Source organism: Protopterus annectens, chromosome 8.part0, assembly GCF_019279795.1.
Source record: "Protopterus annectens isolate FY-2018-M chromosome 8.part0, PAN1.0, whole genome shotgun sequence".
Taxonomy (NCBI): domain Eukaryota; kingdom Metazoa; phylum Chordata; order Ceratodontiformes; family Protopteridae; genus Protopterus; species Protopterus annectens.
Window position 1 is genome coordinate 615,035,474 of NC_056741.1, and position 17,130 is coordinate 615,052,603.

The 17,130-nt window shown below is 43.2% G+C and overlaps 1 protein-coding gene across 1 annotated transcript in view; it reads left to right on the top strand.

The window, feature by feature from the left end:
• The window catches only part of LOC122808948 (NF-kappa-B essential modulator-like), a gene marked incomplete in the record, with an annotated part of 2,932,895 nt that overhangs the window by 2,554,112 nt on the left and 361,653 nt on the right, over window positions 1–17,130 (top strand). The window contains 1 exon segment of the mRNA XM_044080106.1: window positions 3,789–3,931. Coding sequence (XP_043936041.1) covers window positions 3,789–3,931 — 143 coding nt within the window.

Here is a 17,130-nt window from a genome sequence, read left to right on the forward strand (position 1 = left end):
GATAGCTGTACGATTCGAAAGTGCATACATAAAACTAATGCATCTACAAGCTGACATGATTTGGTAAGCAGGATAGTGAAACTGTCATCATGGGATGTCTAGAACTGTAGTTATTAAGGAGTGTTTATAGAAAGTCATGAAAAAATAGGACATATTTCCAAGTTTGTTAATGCATAAAATGTGATATTGTCTTGTTGGCGTTGGTGTATTCAAGCAGTGGGTGTTAGTAAACAAATAACATTAAATAGCATTAAACTTGATGAGTAATGTGAAGACATTCTGAGATATAATTACTCTTTTGGTATAGCAGTTATGATTGTTGCCCATATTTTAGTAACTGCATTCATTTCATAAAAGCTGTGCTACCTACAGGTAAACACATTGTGCCATATAATACAGAGCATTAAAGTTCAAAGTGTTGATACTTGCCTTCTGTCACAATGGTTTTGTAGATTAATATTCTTTTGAAATGTGAAACTGTTACATACATAATTTGCATAGATTCAACAGTATCACAAAAAGGTAATATGCTGCCCCCTTGTATATATCATTGGAAAGCTCTTGAACAGGTGAATTAATTCCCTTACTGTTATATTGGATCTGTCTTACTGTTAGATAAAGGGTTATATCTCTGTAAATATGTAATGGTAGTGTCTTGGCAAACAAAGTGCAGTTTTTTTCATAAATATGCATTATAATATCAGAGTATACAGACAGACAGACCTTTGATACTAACACCAGCCCATTTTCTGCCAAAGAGCTGTCATGTTTTACATTTTTTGCAACTCATGTCATTAGTCAGATATTATAAAATTTAATGAAATGTGTTTTCAGTAGGGGATTTTGGAGAAAAGCTCTCAGGAAGCAAGTGGTTTCCAGGTTCAGAAGATCTCAGGAAGCAAAGGTGTTAATTTGCATCCTGCTGTTCATGATTAAATAAGGTAACAGATAAAATAAAATATACATATTGATCCATGTTTGTAACTCCTCAGAACTTCTTTGCCGCCAGTCCAAACAGCATCTTCAGTTTTCGGTCTGAACACTCGCATTGTTTGCTGGTTCACAGATGCTTCAGATGTGGCATGGGCGGGGGGGCTTCCTTCGGCTCTCTAAAAGTGCAGGGCCTCTGTCTGCTTCAACAAAAGAAAGACCACATAATTGTCAAAAAAATGAGAGCTCTTCTGTTGGCTCTTCAATTTCATCCTCCTTTCATTCCAGGGCCCCTCAAGATACTGACAGACAATACCACAGTTACATGGTATGTCAACAAACAAGGGGGGTGGGTAAGATCTTATTTCCTGTGCAGGTTAGCACTTCAAGTGTGGGAGCTAGCTATCCAGTATCAAGTGACAATTCAGGCAGTTTACATTCCCTCAGGTCAGAACATTGTGGGAGAGTCTCTGTGCAGGTCCTTATCACAATCCCATGAGTAGATGCTTCACATGGATGTGTTTCTGGACATTGTCCACCTGTGGGGTACTCATCAAGTAGATCTGTTTGCCTCTTCTCTGAACAGACAGCTTCCTCTAGTTTGTGCCAGAGCTCCATGTCCTCTAGTCTGGAAGGTAGATGCCCTCCCCTTTTCCTGGAAAGGGGATGTTTCTTTATGCCTTCCATCCCCTTCCTCTTATTCCAAAAGTCTCTTTCAAGATAAATCAGATTGTTCCCAAAATCTTGCTGGTGTCTCTGTTTTGGCCCAAACAGAATTTGTTCCCTCTTCTTCTGCAAGAGCAGTTATCACAAGTTACCTCACAGGATGGACCTTTTCACACAAGACAAGGGATCTCTCATCCATCCCCACCTGTCCACTCTTCAACTGACTCTGTGGGTGATAGGATATTGATTCTGTGTAGATACCTTTTTTTCTGTGGACGTGCTTACGGTCTTGCAGGAGGCCAGGAAACCCACTGTTAGGAAATCCTACTTATCCAAATGGAAGAAGTTTTCTGTTTGGTGTCTTTCTTGTAACCTGGATCCACTTTCTGTGTATGTTCCTTTGGTTCTGGCTTATCTGTGTGAATTGCTCAATGCAGGGTTGGCATATTCTTCTATTAAGGCCCACTTATCAACTATTTCTGCTTGTCTGCCTTTAGCACTCTCTTTAGCCTCTAGATTTGAGGCTAAACAATTTCTTAAAGGTGCCGTTCATATTTGACCTCCAGGGAAGCCTGTCCCTCCTTCCTGGGATATTTTTTTTGATTTGGAAAAATTGACTTGGGCTCCTTTTGAGCCTGCAGCTTCAGCTTCCTTGCAGCATTGTTCTTGGAAGACTGTTCTTTTGTTGGTCCTTACTTTTGCCAGATGGGTCTCTGAGCTTCAAACCCTTATGGCTGTTCCCCCATTCTTAGCTTTTATGCGCAAAGTGGTAAATGAGTTGTCTCTTAATCAGTCTGTTCATTTGCTCATTTTTTTCCTTCTCTGCAGTCAGCTTATGAGAAGATTTTGCACAGTTTGGTTGTGCATAGACAGCTCAGATTTTATTTGGATAAGACCAAAGCTTTTCACAAATCTAATCAGCTTTTGTTTCCCTTCATCCTAGATCATTGGGATAGGCTGTTTCCGAGCAAAGTATTTCTTCTTGGATATCTAAAGCCATTTCTTTTTTGTTATTCTATTCATGGCAAGAGCCTTCCTTCTTCAGTTAAGGCTCATTCTACTAGGGCTGTGGCTTTTTCTGCTGCTTTTTTTCCAAGGATTTAGATCTAGCTCTGTTCTTGAGACGGCTACCTGGACTTTTGGGCATACGTTTACCAAGCACTATAAATTGGATGTGATATCCAGGACTAGAGCTGGTTTTGCTAGGGCCATCCTTCATGGGTTCGTAGAGGACTCTGCTGATCCTTCCTCCTCCTCCCTCTTTTCTTCATGAGGTTTTGCACTTTCCCTATTGTAAGGAATACTGCAACAGTGAAATGGAAGGACGAAGGATGTAGTACATTTGTGTAAAATCTTACACAACAGTAAATGTTCTTCTCTTCACTGTTGCAGTATTCACTCCCTCCCTCCTCCTGATTCTTTTCCCTTCTGTATGTGCCTGATGCCTCTCTAATACTTAGACTGGCATTCCTACTGGGTTTCTCATTTCTGAGGATGGTATGGCCAGATGCCCCCTTTATGCCCTGTGCTGTATGCTGGGAGCATACATGTGACGTATGACATACCCTTAGCACCCTAAAGGTTTTGGTATACTGGCCGGACGTTGAGCCGCCCTTGGCAGAGGATCCTATTGTAAGGACTACTGCAACAGTGAAGAGAAGGACATCTACTATTATAGTAAGATTTCAGACAACTGTACTATCTTTTACATCCACCTGAACTAAAGCAAATGGAATCTCGGTTTAACTTCAGATCTGAAAGATGATGCAGTCAGGAATATGTAGCACCTCCCTAATGCTGCACTGCAGCATCAGCAATCCAGTCTGCTGCAGCAGCAGCAAGTGGGTTATCTGTTGCAACACTGACACTGCACTATATCTAGTGCATCTGCGATACTGAGATACATGTCTGTAGTGAAGATTTGTAGGAATTTTTTTTCTTGTTTCTCTGCTATATTGAACTAGATCACGGCACAAACTTACTTCTGTTCATGTGTTCCTTGGAGCATTCATATTTAATGTGCATAGCATTAATATTTTTTGAGCTAAATTTTTGCAGATCTATTTAGAAACATTGTAAATGCTGTTTGATGTTAATTATGAGGTTATTACTATAACCAACAAGCTTCACTGAGTAAGTAATCACTGAAAGAGATACTGACTGTTCCACATTTAAAATATATTTTTCTGTAGGCAGAAATTTTTAAAGCAGATTTCTTGGCAGAGCGAGAGGCCAGGGAGAAACTGCATGAACAAAAGGAGTCCCTACAAGAACAGCTGCAAAAACTGAAATTCGACTTTGAAAGAGTTAGAACTGAATTAGATGGAGCAAAAAGGTACCTTTTTTCTTTCTTCATCAATTTTGTCCATGTAGACCATGGACTACTGCTGTGTGCAAACATGTTGGTGGTACAGTAAGTATTTACCTTGTCATATAGCAAATTTTATGTACGTTTGTTTTTGTTAGTTTTGTTTGATTTTGGGTTCATTTTTTGTCCACAGTTTAACATTATAATTATATCTGTGCATTTTCTCTTAGGCTCAGAGAGTTGTAATGTCTTTACTGATGTATACGTTTGATTTTTAGTAACAGCTATGACCCACATTAGTAATAAAGAACAACTGAGTAGACATTCGCAGACATGGTGACTTATCAAAGGATTTTGCAATAGAAATTATGTGCATTTGCAGCAGCAGGACTTAGATTGTAATTACTGCCTTTCCTGATTGTCACAGGACCATCTTACTTAGGGTAGAAGTGTCTTACAGAAAAAATAAATAAATAGATAACCCATTGGTATCGATTATACTTTGTATGATAGCTGAGTAAAGTCTGTTTCAGAATACATTTAACCATCTAGTCAGATACATACTTGTTTGCATGTATACATCAATAAACACCCCAAATAATCAATGGATAGGTTTCTTTTTTATTTAAGGAATTTATGTTTAGTTGGTACATATGTAGTACTAAATCATTCATCCTTTAGTAAAACATGCCTAAATGAATGTGACCCCATAAGATCATCTTTTAATGCAGCCAGCATCACCGCCCTGCTTCTGGGTAGGATAATCATTAACACTGCAAAACTGGATTGCAAAATAGGTATCCAATAGATCCAAGTTGCTGGTTCCCTTTCTAAATGTAAAATTATAACTAGTAGGGTGCCACAAGGATCACTTAAAGGCACTCTTCTGTCTGGCATTTATTTTGCAGGTAATCAAGCCATTATCCCAGAAGTGTAGTTGACCAAGTTTGCTGGTGACTGCAAACTGGGTACTGTTGTCCTTTAATCCACTGATACAAAACAGCTCCAACAATGGCTGCAATATGCACATACATGGTGTATCAAAAACAGTCTTATCGTAAATGGGAAAAAATGCAACATACTAGCATTTGGCAAGAAAGATTCTCCCACATCATATTATGTTCTTCGTGTTTCACTGTTGCAGTCTGATGGGATGTTCTTCATCTCACATTGCTGCAGTCCTTACACTTGGGTAGTCCGCTGTCCTCGGTCGGCCCGAATATCAAAGTATAAGGCTGACGTCGGTCAAGGCGCATTTGACTGACATCAGGACGTCAGGGTACAAATGCGCATGACCGACGTCATATCCTCAGTCTTTTTTGCCGCATGGTCCGATGCAGAAGCAGCATTGCAAGTGCCGGTTGGCGTTCTGAGATTTTTCGATTTCGAAGTTTCAGACCGAGTTCAAAGTTGGCTAAGTACCCGTTAGAATATTTTAGTTTTTTCTTGCCTCAGTGATTTACCGGATGTCAGAAAAAGTCAATAATTGCATTTCTTGTGGGAAACAGATACCGCATAGAGATTATCATACTTTGTGTATTCCTTGCTTAGGGCCTGAGCACGACGTTGTTGGCTGTCGCTCTTGTGCTAGATTTAATAAACGCACTATAAAGAGAAGGTTGGATTGTGCAAGGTTAGTCTTTGGGAAGCGGTGTAATTATAAAATGCCGTCGGATGCTCCGACGCCCGCTTCTTCGAAGAAGCGCAAGGACAAGGCAGTCAAGCCTAGGCTAGAAGAACCGTCTGTACCGGACGCCGGTTCTTTAGAGGTGTCAGTGGAGCCGGTGGCTCCACCGGAGGTTTCTTTGTGTTCCCAGGGTGAGACCTTATTATTGCAAGATGTGGCCTCTCAGGAGGCAAGTCAGGCTGAGGGGGCTTCTCAGGTTACTATACTCCCCTCCCTTCCTAGGGTGGCTAGGCCCTCTCCTTCTGTTTCAAAGGCTTCTCCCAGGGGCAGGCCAGGTTTGGCTTCAGTTGGTGTTACCCCTAGCTCTTCAGGTACTGTGCCCAAGAAGCATATGCTTAAAATGGCAGAAGATTTGATTACTTTAATTAGGGGTTCTATGCCCCCTCCTGATAAGAGGCCTAGGATGGAGCCTGAGCTGGGGGTTTTGAGCAGGCTTCAGATGTTTCAGAGTCTTCGGCTGAAGACTTGCAGGAGTATTCTCCTTATTCGGATTCTGATGTGGATGATTCTACTCCTTCTGCTTCTCCTCCTGAGGATTTTTCTTTTTCAGAAACTCTTCATTCCATGAGGGAGCATTTTAAGTGGGAAGGTCAGGACTTCTCTGATTCCAGGAAAAGGCTTAGGGAATTTTGTTTTACCCCAGCATAGGCCTTTGGCTATACCTCCTGTTTTGGATGTAGTAGAAGATGTTTTTATAGAGGCTTCTCTTAATCCTGATTCTTTGCCTCCTGCTCCTGTTAAGCCGGATAGGTATTACAGGGTGCCTGAAGCTCATAAGTATCTTTTAAGAGTCCTAGGGCTGACCCAGAAACTGTTAGTCAGGGGCCTAAAGGTGTTAAGGCTTCTGTTGTTAAGAATCCGGTTCCTGCAGACAAAGAGGCTAGGGCCTTGGATAGATGGGGAAAGAAAGTTTATACTTCTTCCACTCTGGCTATGAGGGCTATGAATTGCCAGTTTCACATGTTGAAATACCAGAACTATCTCCTGTCACAATTAAAGTCTAAGGTTGATGCTCTGGCAGTAGGTATTGATTGTAAAGAGTTGCAAGATTTAGTGCATGTTTCTGAACAGGTGGGTAAGCATTCTTTGCAATGTGGTTTTGATGCTGTACAGGCCTCGTCTAGGGTGGCTGCCACTGGGTCAGTTCTTCGCAGGCATGCCTGGCTAAGGGATCAGAATTTGTCTGATCATGTTAAAACGAGGATTTTAGATGCTCCTTTACAATGTGACGTGCTGTTTGGTCCTCCTGTTGAGACAGTTTTAAAGAAAATGGAGGATAAGGCTAAGTCTATGCAGACTGTTAAAGATTTTTTGCAGGTCCAGCCTCCAAAGTTTAGTAGAAATTGGCCTACTAAGGGGTGGACGTATCCTTCTTATGATTCCCAGTCTAGGGGTAGATCTAGACGTGGTAGGGGCAGAGCTCAGGGCTCTTTCAGGCCTAGAACAGGGAGTTCTCCTGCACAGTCTTCGGGTGAGGGCAGGGGTCAGTCCTTTCGTAAACAGACCCAATGACCTACCTTTTCAGCTGCCAGAGCCTTCTCGTCTGGCAGCACCTTTGGGAGGAAGGTTGGCACTTTTCAAAGAAAATTGGAGTTTAATTACCCAAGACAGATGGGTGTTGGATATCATACATCACGGCTACAGGTTTTATTTCCATACCTTGCCTCCTTTCAAAGGCATGCCAGACGTTCCTCCTCAACAAAGAATAGAGGCTCACAAGCAGGTTTCTCTGTTGCTCCAAATAGGGGCCATACAGCCGGTTCCTATGCCAGAAGTGGGTCTCGGTTTTTATTCTCGCCTGTTCCTAGTACCAAAGAAGGGGAACACGTGGAGACCAATTTTGGATTTATCTATCCTCAACACTTATCTGGACATTCCCAAGTTCAAGATGTTGACGTTGCAGCAGCTTTTACCTCTGCTGGGCAAAGATCATTGGATGGTAACTTTGGATCTCAAGGAGGCTTACCTTCATGTTCCTATCAGACTAAGTTGCAGGAAGTATCTGCGTTTTCGAGCTGGGACTTCTCACTATCAGTTCTCTGCATTGCCCTTTGGCTTATCTACTGCGCCCAGAGTGTTCACGAAAGTTCTGGCTCCAGTGATCGCTTTCTTCAGGCTAAAAGGAATACAGATCTATCCTTATTTGGACGACTGCCTGATTCTGGCTCAAGGAAGGGAAGAGCTTCTTCATCATTTGGAATATGTGATAGCAGTGCTAAGATGCCTAGGGTATTCTGTGAACGAAATAAAGTCCAGTCTAGTACCCTCTCAGGACATGTGCTTTCTGGGTGTGAGACTGAATACAGCATCCCAGATGGCCTTTTAACCCCGGACAAACAAAAGAGTCTATCCCTTTACTTCCATCAACTATCTCATCAGTCCGTGCTGACTGCAAGGACAGTCCTTCAAGCATTAGGGTTCATGGCATCTTGTATTCTGGTACTTCCCAATGCCAAACTGCATATGAGGAAGCTACAATGGTATCTCAAAAATGTATGGACACAGCACTGCCAGGATCTAGACACTGTCATTCAAATAATACCTTGCATTCAAAAGGAATTTTTATGGTGGGCTCAGGAATGTCACCTAAACAAGGGACTCTCTGTGACCCGGCCAGAGGCGAGTCAGATTTTAATGACAGATGCCTCAGACAAAGCTTGGGGAGCTCATCTAAATGGAAAGTGGATACAAAACAAGTGGCCTGTCAGACTACAACATCTACATATCAACATGAAGGAGATGTTAGCAGTCCAGTTTGCATTAATAGCTTTCAAGGAATTACTTCTTCCAGGGCAGGTGTTGATTCTAACAGACAACACAACTGTCATGTGGTACATCAACAAGCAAGGGGGAACGCATTCTTATCCTCTATGCAGGCAAGCAATGATTTTGTGGGAGACTGCTCTCAGTTTACAGCTCAATCTTCAGGCAAGGTTTCTGCCAGGAGCACAGAACTCCTTAGCAGATGTGTTGAGCAGACAAATTATGGATCCCCACGAGTGGAAATTGGATCCTCTTGTATTTCAGAAATTGACAGTGTCATGGGGAACTCCAGACATAGATCTGTTCGCTTCTCCACTGAACCATCAGCTGCCAAAGTTTTGCACAAAAGGTTTCATCCCACAGCTTGGAGAGTGGATGCTCTTTCTTTCAATTGGAGCAATCTTCATGTGTATGCCTTTCCTCCTCTGCCTCTCCTCCCAAAGGTACTTCTAAAGGTCAGACAGGACAAGCCAAGGATGATTTTAATAGCTCCAGATTGGCCTCGACAGCACTGGTACCCATTATTGAGAAGTCTGGTACGGAAGCCTCCATGGCCTTTGCCTTCGATTCCACACCTGTTGTCACAGGAGGACAACCATTTGCTGAATGTCAAACTTCACTCGCTTCACCTAACACCCTGGCATATTCTGTTTTGAACCATAGAGGGTCTCAACTTCCACAACAAGTTTTGAATGTGATTTTGGAAGCTAGAAGGCCTAGTACAAGGAAAGTGTACGCAGATAAATGGAAGAGATTTTTATTTTGGAGTGCAGCGAAATATTTTGATGTTTCTGAGCCTAATTTGAGTGTGGCTCTTCAATATCTTACTGAGTTATTGGACAAAGGTTTGTCTTTCTCTTCTATTAAGGTTCATGCTGCAGCAATTTCGGCTCACTATGATTGTGACCCACCATTGTTTTCTCATCCTTTGTTCAAGCAATTTCTTAGAGGGGCAAAGAATATAAGACCCCCACGAAGAGCTCCTACTCCTGCTTGGGATCTCAATTTTGTGTTGGAGAAACTCACTCTACAACCTTTTGAGCCTGCAGCTACTTCTGAGTTGAAATATTTATCATGGAAGACTGCTTTTTTGTTGGCAATTACCTCTGCAAGAAGGGTTTCTGAATTGCAGGCCCTTATGGCGGTTGAGCCTTTCTTGATTTTTCATAAGGATAGGGTATCATTACGTACTAATCCTTCCTTTATGCCTAAGGTGGTTTCTAGTGTGGCTTTAAACCAAACTATTCATTTGCCTACTTTTTATGCAAATCCCCAAAATAAAGGGGAAAAGATTTTGCACACTTTAGATGTACACAGGCAGTTGCGTTGTTATTTGGACAGAACTAAAGGGTTCAGGCAGTCTCAGCAGTTGTTTGTTTCTTTTGCTTTGAGTTCTCAGGGCAAGCCTGTGTCAAAACAAACTATTTCTAAGTGGATTGGGTTTTGCATTGCTTTCTGTTATTCCCATCATGGCAAGGAAGTTCCAGCTGGGATTAGGCCTCATTCCACTAGGGCTACTGCCACTTCAACAGCTTTTTTGAGGGGAGTGGCAACCAAGGATATTTTGGAGGCAGCTACTTGGAGTTCAGCGCATACTTTCTCTAGGCATTATCACCTGCCACTTTACTCTAAATCCAGGGCTGGTTTTGCCACTGCTGTTTTGCAGGGCATTTTGGCAGCTCCTGCTTCCTTGTAGTTAGCCATCCTCCCATTCCTCTGCTTTGGGATTCTACCCAAGTGTAAGGACTGCAGCAATGTGAGATGAAGAACATAGTACAGTTTTGTACCTACAATAAATGTAGATGTTCGAAGATCCACATTGCTGCAGTCCAATTTACCCTCCCTCCTTCCCCTCTGCAGTTAGAGGTGGTTGTGTGGGTTGGGTTGTACATTTTGTGTATATTGTATATATTGTACATATAGTTAGTGCAAGGGTGGTTGGTTGGTTGTTTGCTGTCTTTTGGTTTTGACCTTTATTTTTAGGGTCTTCTGACATCTGGGGCAAGAAAAGACTGAGGATATGACGTCGGTCATGCGCATTTGTACCCTGACGTCCTGATGTCAGTCAAATGCGCCTTGACCGACGTCAGCCTTATACTTTGATATTCGGGCCGACCGAGGACAGCGGACTACCCAAGTGTAAGGACTGCAGCAATGTGGATCTTCGAACATCTACATTTATGGTAGGTACAAAACTGTACTTTATTTGCCTGCAGGTAGCCCTCAGCCAGTCTGAATATGAGATTCTTGGGATTTCTGCATCAGATGCTGTCGCTTCTTCCATTACGTCAGGTCGTCAAGGGTATAAAACATGCAGCCGATGCATTACATCAGTCTTTCTTGCCGTGCGGTGCCCGAAGCAGAAGCAGTTCGTAAGTGCCAGTTGGCTGACTCCTGAAATTTTTGTTTTCGAGTTTCAGACCTGAAGTCCTCTAAAAGATAAGTACCCTGTTGGGGATCCTTTTTTCTTGCTCTAACCGATGTCAGAAAAAATTAATAATTGTCTTGCCTGTGAAAAGCAAATACCTCATAGAGATTTTTGTTCTTACTGCATCGCCTGTTTAAGCCCAGACCACGACATCCCTCGCTGTCGGTTTTGTGTCTTGTTCAACGCCCAAACTATCCATCATTGGGCAATTTTTTTTAGCAAAATACTTTCGCTCTCGATCTCCCTACTCCGAAATGGTGTCTGTAAGCCATCCGACTACCGATCTTCCAAAAAAAACATAAGGATAAAGACAGAGACAGACTGCATAAAAACTGCCGATGACGATACCATTAAGCCAGTCGCCAGTCCACCAGTACTCAGTGAGGCGCTTTAACAGACCCTGATACTCACTTCTACAGATTCGCAGGCCTGTACTGAGACCCATTCGGAGTCCGGTATGCCGCGAGATGCTTCTTTGACTATGGAACCTGCGGATGTCTCTACCTTGGATGGGTCCGGAGCCGCTTTGCAGGCATCGGCTTCTGAGGGTGTATTCAGGCCCACCGATTTTCATATTAAACCGACGACTTCATTTCAAGCCAAAAATACCAAATTTCTCAGGTCTAAAGTTCGCACTACGCCTAGGAAACCGACGATCAAAGTGCATTCTCAGGCCCACAGGCTTCAAAAACAAATGATTAGAATGGCTGAATACATTATTACCTTAATTAGGGGAAGCCAGCCTTTCCCGTCAGAGACCTAGAACTGATTTTCCTTCTGAATCTTCTAATCAGGAATCTGATATCTCTGTTCCTTCTGACCTCCAGAACATACCCTTATCTACCTATGAGGACTCATGCAGAGGATTCCATTCCCTCTGCTTCCCCTCCAGAAGATTTTTCTTTCGGTGAAACCCTGCATACCTTTAGGAAGCATTTCCGCTGGGAAAGCCAGGACTACTCTCAGTCCAAAAAGAGACTCAGGGAATTTTTAAACCTGCCTCAGCACAGGCCTCTTGCTATCCCTCCTGTTCTGGAGATTGCAGATGATGTTTTCTTGGAATCCAGCCTTACAACGGATACTTTCCCTCCAGCTCTCAGGAAACCTGACAGGTACTGTAGAGTGCCTGACTGTCACAAATTCCTTTTCAAGAATCCTACTGCGGATCCAGAGACCATTTCCCAATGATCAAAAGGCATTAAGGCTACTACTGCCAAGAATCCTACCCCTTCTGACAGGGATTCTAGGGCTTTAGACAGATGGGGTAAAAAGGTGTACACCTCTGCTACTCTGGCTGTTAGGGCTTTAAATTGCCAGTTTCATATGTTAAAGTATCAGCAGCATATTATGGGGCTAATTAAACAGAAAATGATGTCGATTCCTGACTGTGCAGAACACAAAGATTTACAAGAGTTAATGCATTCTGCTGACCAAGTTGGTAAACATACTTTGCAGTGTGGTGTTGATGCTTTAGAAGCATCTTGTAGGGCTGCTGTCACTGGGTCTGTTCTTGGAAGGTATGCTTGGCTTAAGAAACAAAACTTGCCAGATCATGTCAATGCAAAATTACGGGATGCACCCTTAAACCAAGAGCGCCTATTTGGCAGTAAAGCAGAAGTTGTTCTCAAAAGGATGGAGGAGAAAGCTAAATCTATGCAAACTGTTAAAAGATTTCTTACAAGTTCAGCCACCTAGATTCAGTAGGCATTGACCTTCAAAGAACTGGTCCTTTTCAGTCTCTTCCAGGCCTTCTCAGTCCAAACCCAGGGGCAGCAGACCCCCAAGACTTCAGTCTCAGGTTTTGCACAGATCTAAGCAGTGGGGTGCTCCCACGTCCAAAACAGGGAGTAGTAAGCCAACCCCCTATGGTAAACTTGCACAATGACTTATCCTTAACTCCCCCAAGCCTTGCTCAAGTACTTGCACCTTTAGGAGGAAAATACGCCCTGCATGCAAAAAAATGGGAATACATTACCCAAGAAAAATGGGTTTTAAACATTGTTTCCGTAGGATACAGATTCCACATCCACTCACTCCCAACCCTAAGTGGATGGCAGACCTCTCCCCAAACCAGTGGGAGGAGGCCCAAAAGCAAGTACTTTTTCTCGTCAGCATCAAGGCTATTCAACCTGTCACAGCAGAACAAAAGGGACAAGGTTTTTATTCAAGACTGTTCCTGGTTCCCGGAAAAGAAAACTCCTGGAGTCCTATCCTGGATTTGTCTATTCTCAACATTTTTCCGGTGGTTCCAAAATTCAAAATGCTAACCCTGCAATAGCTGCTTCCTGTGCTAGCCAAGGATGCCTGGCTGGCAACCTTAGACTTAAAAGAAGCTTACCTGCACATCCCCATAAGGGAATATTGCAGGAAATGCCTTCACTTCAGGGCAGGCTGTATGCACCATCAGTTCTCTGCACTTCCCTTTGGCTTATCTACTGCGGTAGGGTATTCACAAAGTGCCTAGCTCCAGCCATTGCTTTTTGCAGGCAAAGAAATATTCAGATTTACCCATACTTGGACGATTACCTGATTCAGGCCGAAAGTCAGGACTTGCTAATACAGCACCTGGCATTTGGAAAGAGACTTCTAACTTCACTGGGGTACACCATCAATGAAAAGAAATCATACTTAGTACCCTGCCCAACAGATTGTATTCCTGAGAGCAAACTTGAACACAACTTCTCAGATGGCATTCCTCACTCCAGAGAAACAAATTTATTTGACAACTTACTTCAACCTACTGGCAACAAAAACCCAGCTATCTGCAAGGAAAATACTGCAAGCTTTGGGATTTATGGCCTCTTGCATTCTGTTAATTCCATATGCAAGACTGCATATGAGGAAACTTCAATGGTATCTAAAAAGTCTATGGTGTCAACATTCTCAGGACCTGGAAACAATAATTCCTATCATTCCGTGTCTAAGGGCAGAGTTCCTTTGGTGGGCAGAGGCCTGCAACCACAACAAGGGACTCTCTTTCACTCTACCCCCTGCCACCCAAACCCTAACAACAGACATATCAGACTATGCATGGGGGGGGGCTCACATGGCAGGGCAGTGCATTCAGGGCAAATGGAACCCAAAGCAGATGCATCTGCATGTCAAGCAAAAAGAAATGTTAGCTGTACAGAATGCTCTGACAGCCTTCAAAGGCCGTATTCTTCCAGGACAACTATTGGTAAAGACAGACAACAGCACAGTTATGTGGAACATAAACAAGCAGGGGGAACACATTCTTACCAACTCTGCAGACTAGCCATGGATATGTGGAGCACAGCCTTGAGCAACCAAGTGCACCTACAAGCTCAATTCCTGCCAGGCAAACTAAATTCCCTGGCAGACAACTTAAGCAGAAATCTCATGAACCCACACGAATGGAAACTGGAACCCAAAATATTCAAGCTTTTGGGCAACAGATGGGGGACACCAGAGGCGAACCTGTTTGCTTCCCCTCAGAACTATCAATTGAACAAATACTGCACCAGAACTCATCACAGCCAAGCTTGGAAGGTGGATGCCCTGTCCTTTTTTTGGGAAAGGCTCTCAGTCTATGCCTTTCCCCCTCTGCCTCTCCTCTCGACGGTTCTACTAAAGATCAAACAAGACAAGCCAAGGAGAATCCTGATTACACCAGACTGGCCACACCAACACTGGTATCCTCTTTTGCGCAGTCTGACAGTGCTACAACCATGGCACCTGCCTCAGACCCCTTCCCTGCTGTCCCAGCAGGAGGGCCAAATTCTGCATCCTCAGCTTCAGACCCTGAACCTTGCAGCCTGGCTAATCCCCTGAACTCACCTCTAGCAACCCTCAGTAAAGCAGGTGCTGGATATCATTCTTGAGGCAAGGACGCCTAATACTAGAAAATCCTATTCAGAAAAGTGGAAAAGATACTGTTCCTGGAGCCAGTCTCAAGGGATGGGCACAACTGTGCCCAGCTTACCTCATATACTAGATTACTTAACAGAAATGCTCCAAAACGGCCCATCCTTCTCTTCAGTTAAGATTCATGCCTCTGCCATCTCAGCTCATAAAAATACTGAGCCACCCCTCTTCTCCCATCCTCTGGTAAAACAGTACCTTAGAGGAGCCAAAATGTTAAGACCCTCAGGAGAGCTCCCACAACCAGCCTGGGACCTTAACTTTGTATTGGAAAAATGTACATTTCCCCCCTTTAAACCGTTTGCTACAGCAGAGTTGAAAGCTGCAGGCCCTTATGGCAGTGGAACCCTTCATTATCTTCCATGCGGACCGGGTTTCCCTCAGGACTAACCCAACTTTTATGACCAAGGTGGTGCCTAGTGTGGCTTTAAACCAGTCCATTCTTTACCTACTTTTTTCCCTAATCCTCAAAATAAAGGCAAAAGGATACTGCATTCTCTAGACATGCACAGAGAGCTTAGATTCTATTTGGACAGGACTAAGCCACTCAGAAAATCTGACCAGCTGCTAGTTAGCTTTGCTGCAGAGTCAGAGGGGAAGGCCATTTCAAAGCAAACCATATCTGAGTAGATAGCACACTGCATCCATTTCTGCTACAAGCACCATGGAAAACCTACCCCACAGGGGATAAGAACACATTCCACTAGGGCTACATCTACCTCTACTGCATTTCTCAGAGGAGTCCCTACCAGGGACATCCTGGAAGCTGCAACCTGGAGCTCTGTACACACTTTCGCCAAGCATTACCACTTGCCTATCTTTTCTAAATCCAGAGCTGGATTTGCCACAGCAGTCTTACAGGGCCTGATTGCCAATCCTAATGCTTCTTAATCCCACTCCACCCTTCCTTAGCTTTGGGAATCAATCCAAATCTGATGACTGCAACAGTAAAACACGAAGAACATAGTACAGTTGTGTACACTTATCATAAATGTAGATGTTCGAGTGTATTCACTGTTGCAGTCCTGGTTACCCTCCCTCCAACCCCCTGATTGTCTCTGCTTTCACCTATCCTTTTTGATTTGGCATATCTTATATTATGTGTATTTACTTTTTGCTGGGGGTGTTCCACACCATATAATTGCTTCCTATTTTGGGGGCAACTAACATCTGGGGCAAGAAAAGCTGATCTAATGGCGTTGGCTGCATGTTTTGTATCCCTGACGACCTGACGTCATGGAAGAAGCGACAGCATCCGACGCAAAAATCCCAAGACTCTGATATTCAGGCCTGCTGAGGGCTACCTGCAGGCAGATAATCCAAATGTGATGACTGCAACAGTGAATACACTTGAACATCTACATTTATGGTAAATGTACACAACTGTACTTTTTATAAATGGTATTCCTCTTCAGACAGACATGGTCATAAGAATCTTGGGTACTTTTGTGGAAAACACTGTCACATTCAATCATCATGTTTCCACCATAGTCAGGAAGTCCTTCTGTCTAACCCTGTTGATTTCAAAGGTAATATCTTCAAAAGCCATAGAAGTTCTCTTACCACTGTACTCTTCTCTTATCAGAACCATCGTTGAAGACACACTGCACTCTTTAGTACGTACAAATCAAGGCATATCGCTTAGGTAGAAAGGCCCCCAATGATTTTTACCCAAGAAAATTAAAGGTCATAAATCCTCAACAACCCCAATAGATTAGAATGACTCTCCTTATACTCAGTAAGCCTGTAGTTTCCTGTGAGGTAACCCATGTCTTGTTTTTTGAGACATAAAAAACCCAGTCGTATTTGACTTCCTATTTCTTTGCAAAACCAGTGTTTCCACAAGTACCCTCACTAAGGAACTAAATGTACACCAACAAATAAATTTCGCTGGACAGATAGGTTCCTTGCTCAACATGTTCCTAGCCTATGGTGTAGGTTACCACTACAGGTTAAATAAAGTACTGTTTTGGTTACTTTTAAGGATAGTCTTAATGACTGGATGGTAGACACAAATTCACACCACGGCTGTCATGTACAGCTCTGGTCACTTTGGGAGGTGAGCATTATTAAGCGCCTCAAAATTGTCTGCTTGAGTCTATATTAGTTTAGCGAAGTCCAAATTGAGCGAGCACCAGTTGGGCGACACCAGCTGAGCGAATATCGCAAACATCGCAAAAGTGAATGGAGATCACCATAGGGAATTCTTTCCTTTACTTCAGTGTAGTGCGATCTTGGAGTCGGTGTATTTAAGTAGCAGGGGTGTGGGGGGTGCAGGGGGGCTTGCCCCCCCGCATAAAACACTTCATTACAGTTTTCCTGTGTTAGTTATTTTTGTTATCGGAGTCGGAATTTTCAAACTTCGACAATATAGTATTCGGTGTGTAAAACTTTCATTCTGATAATATAGACCCGGTCTGCTTAAAGGTGTGCATGGCTAGGCACCTTACAGTCCCAGTGATTCCT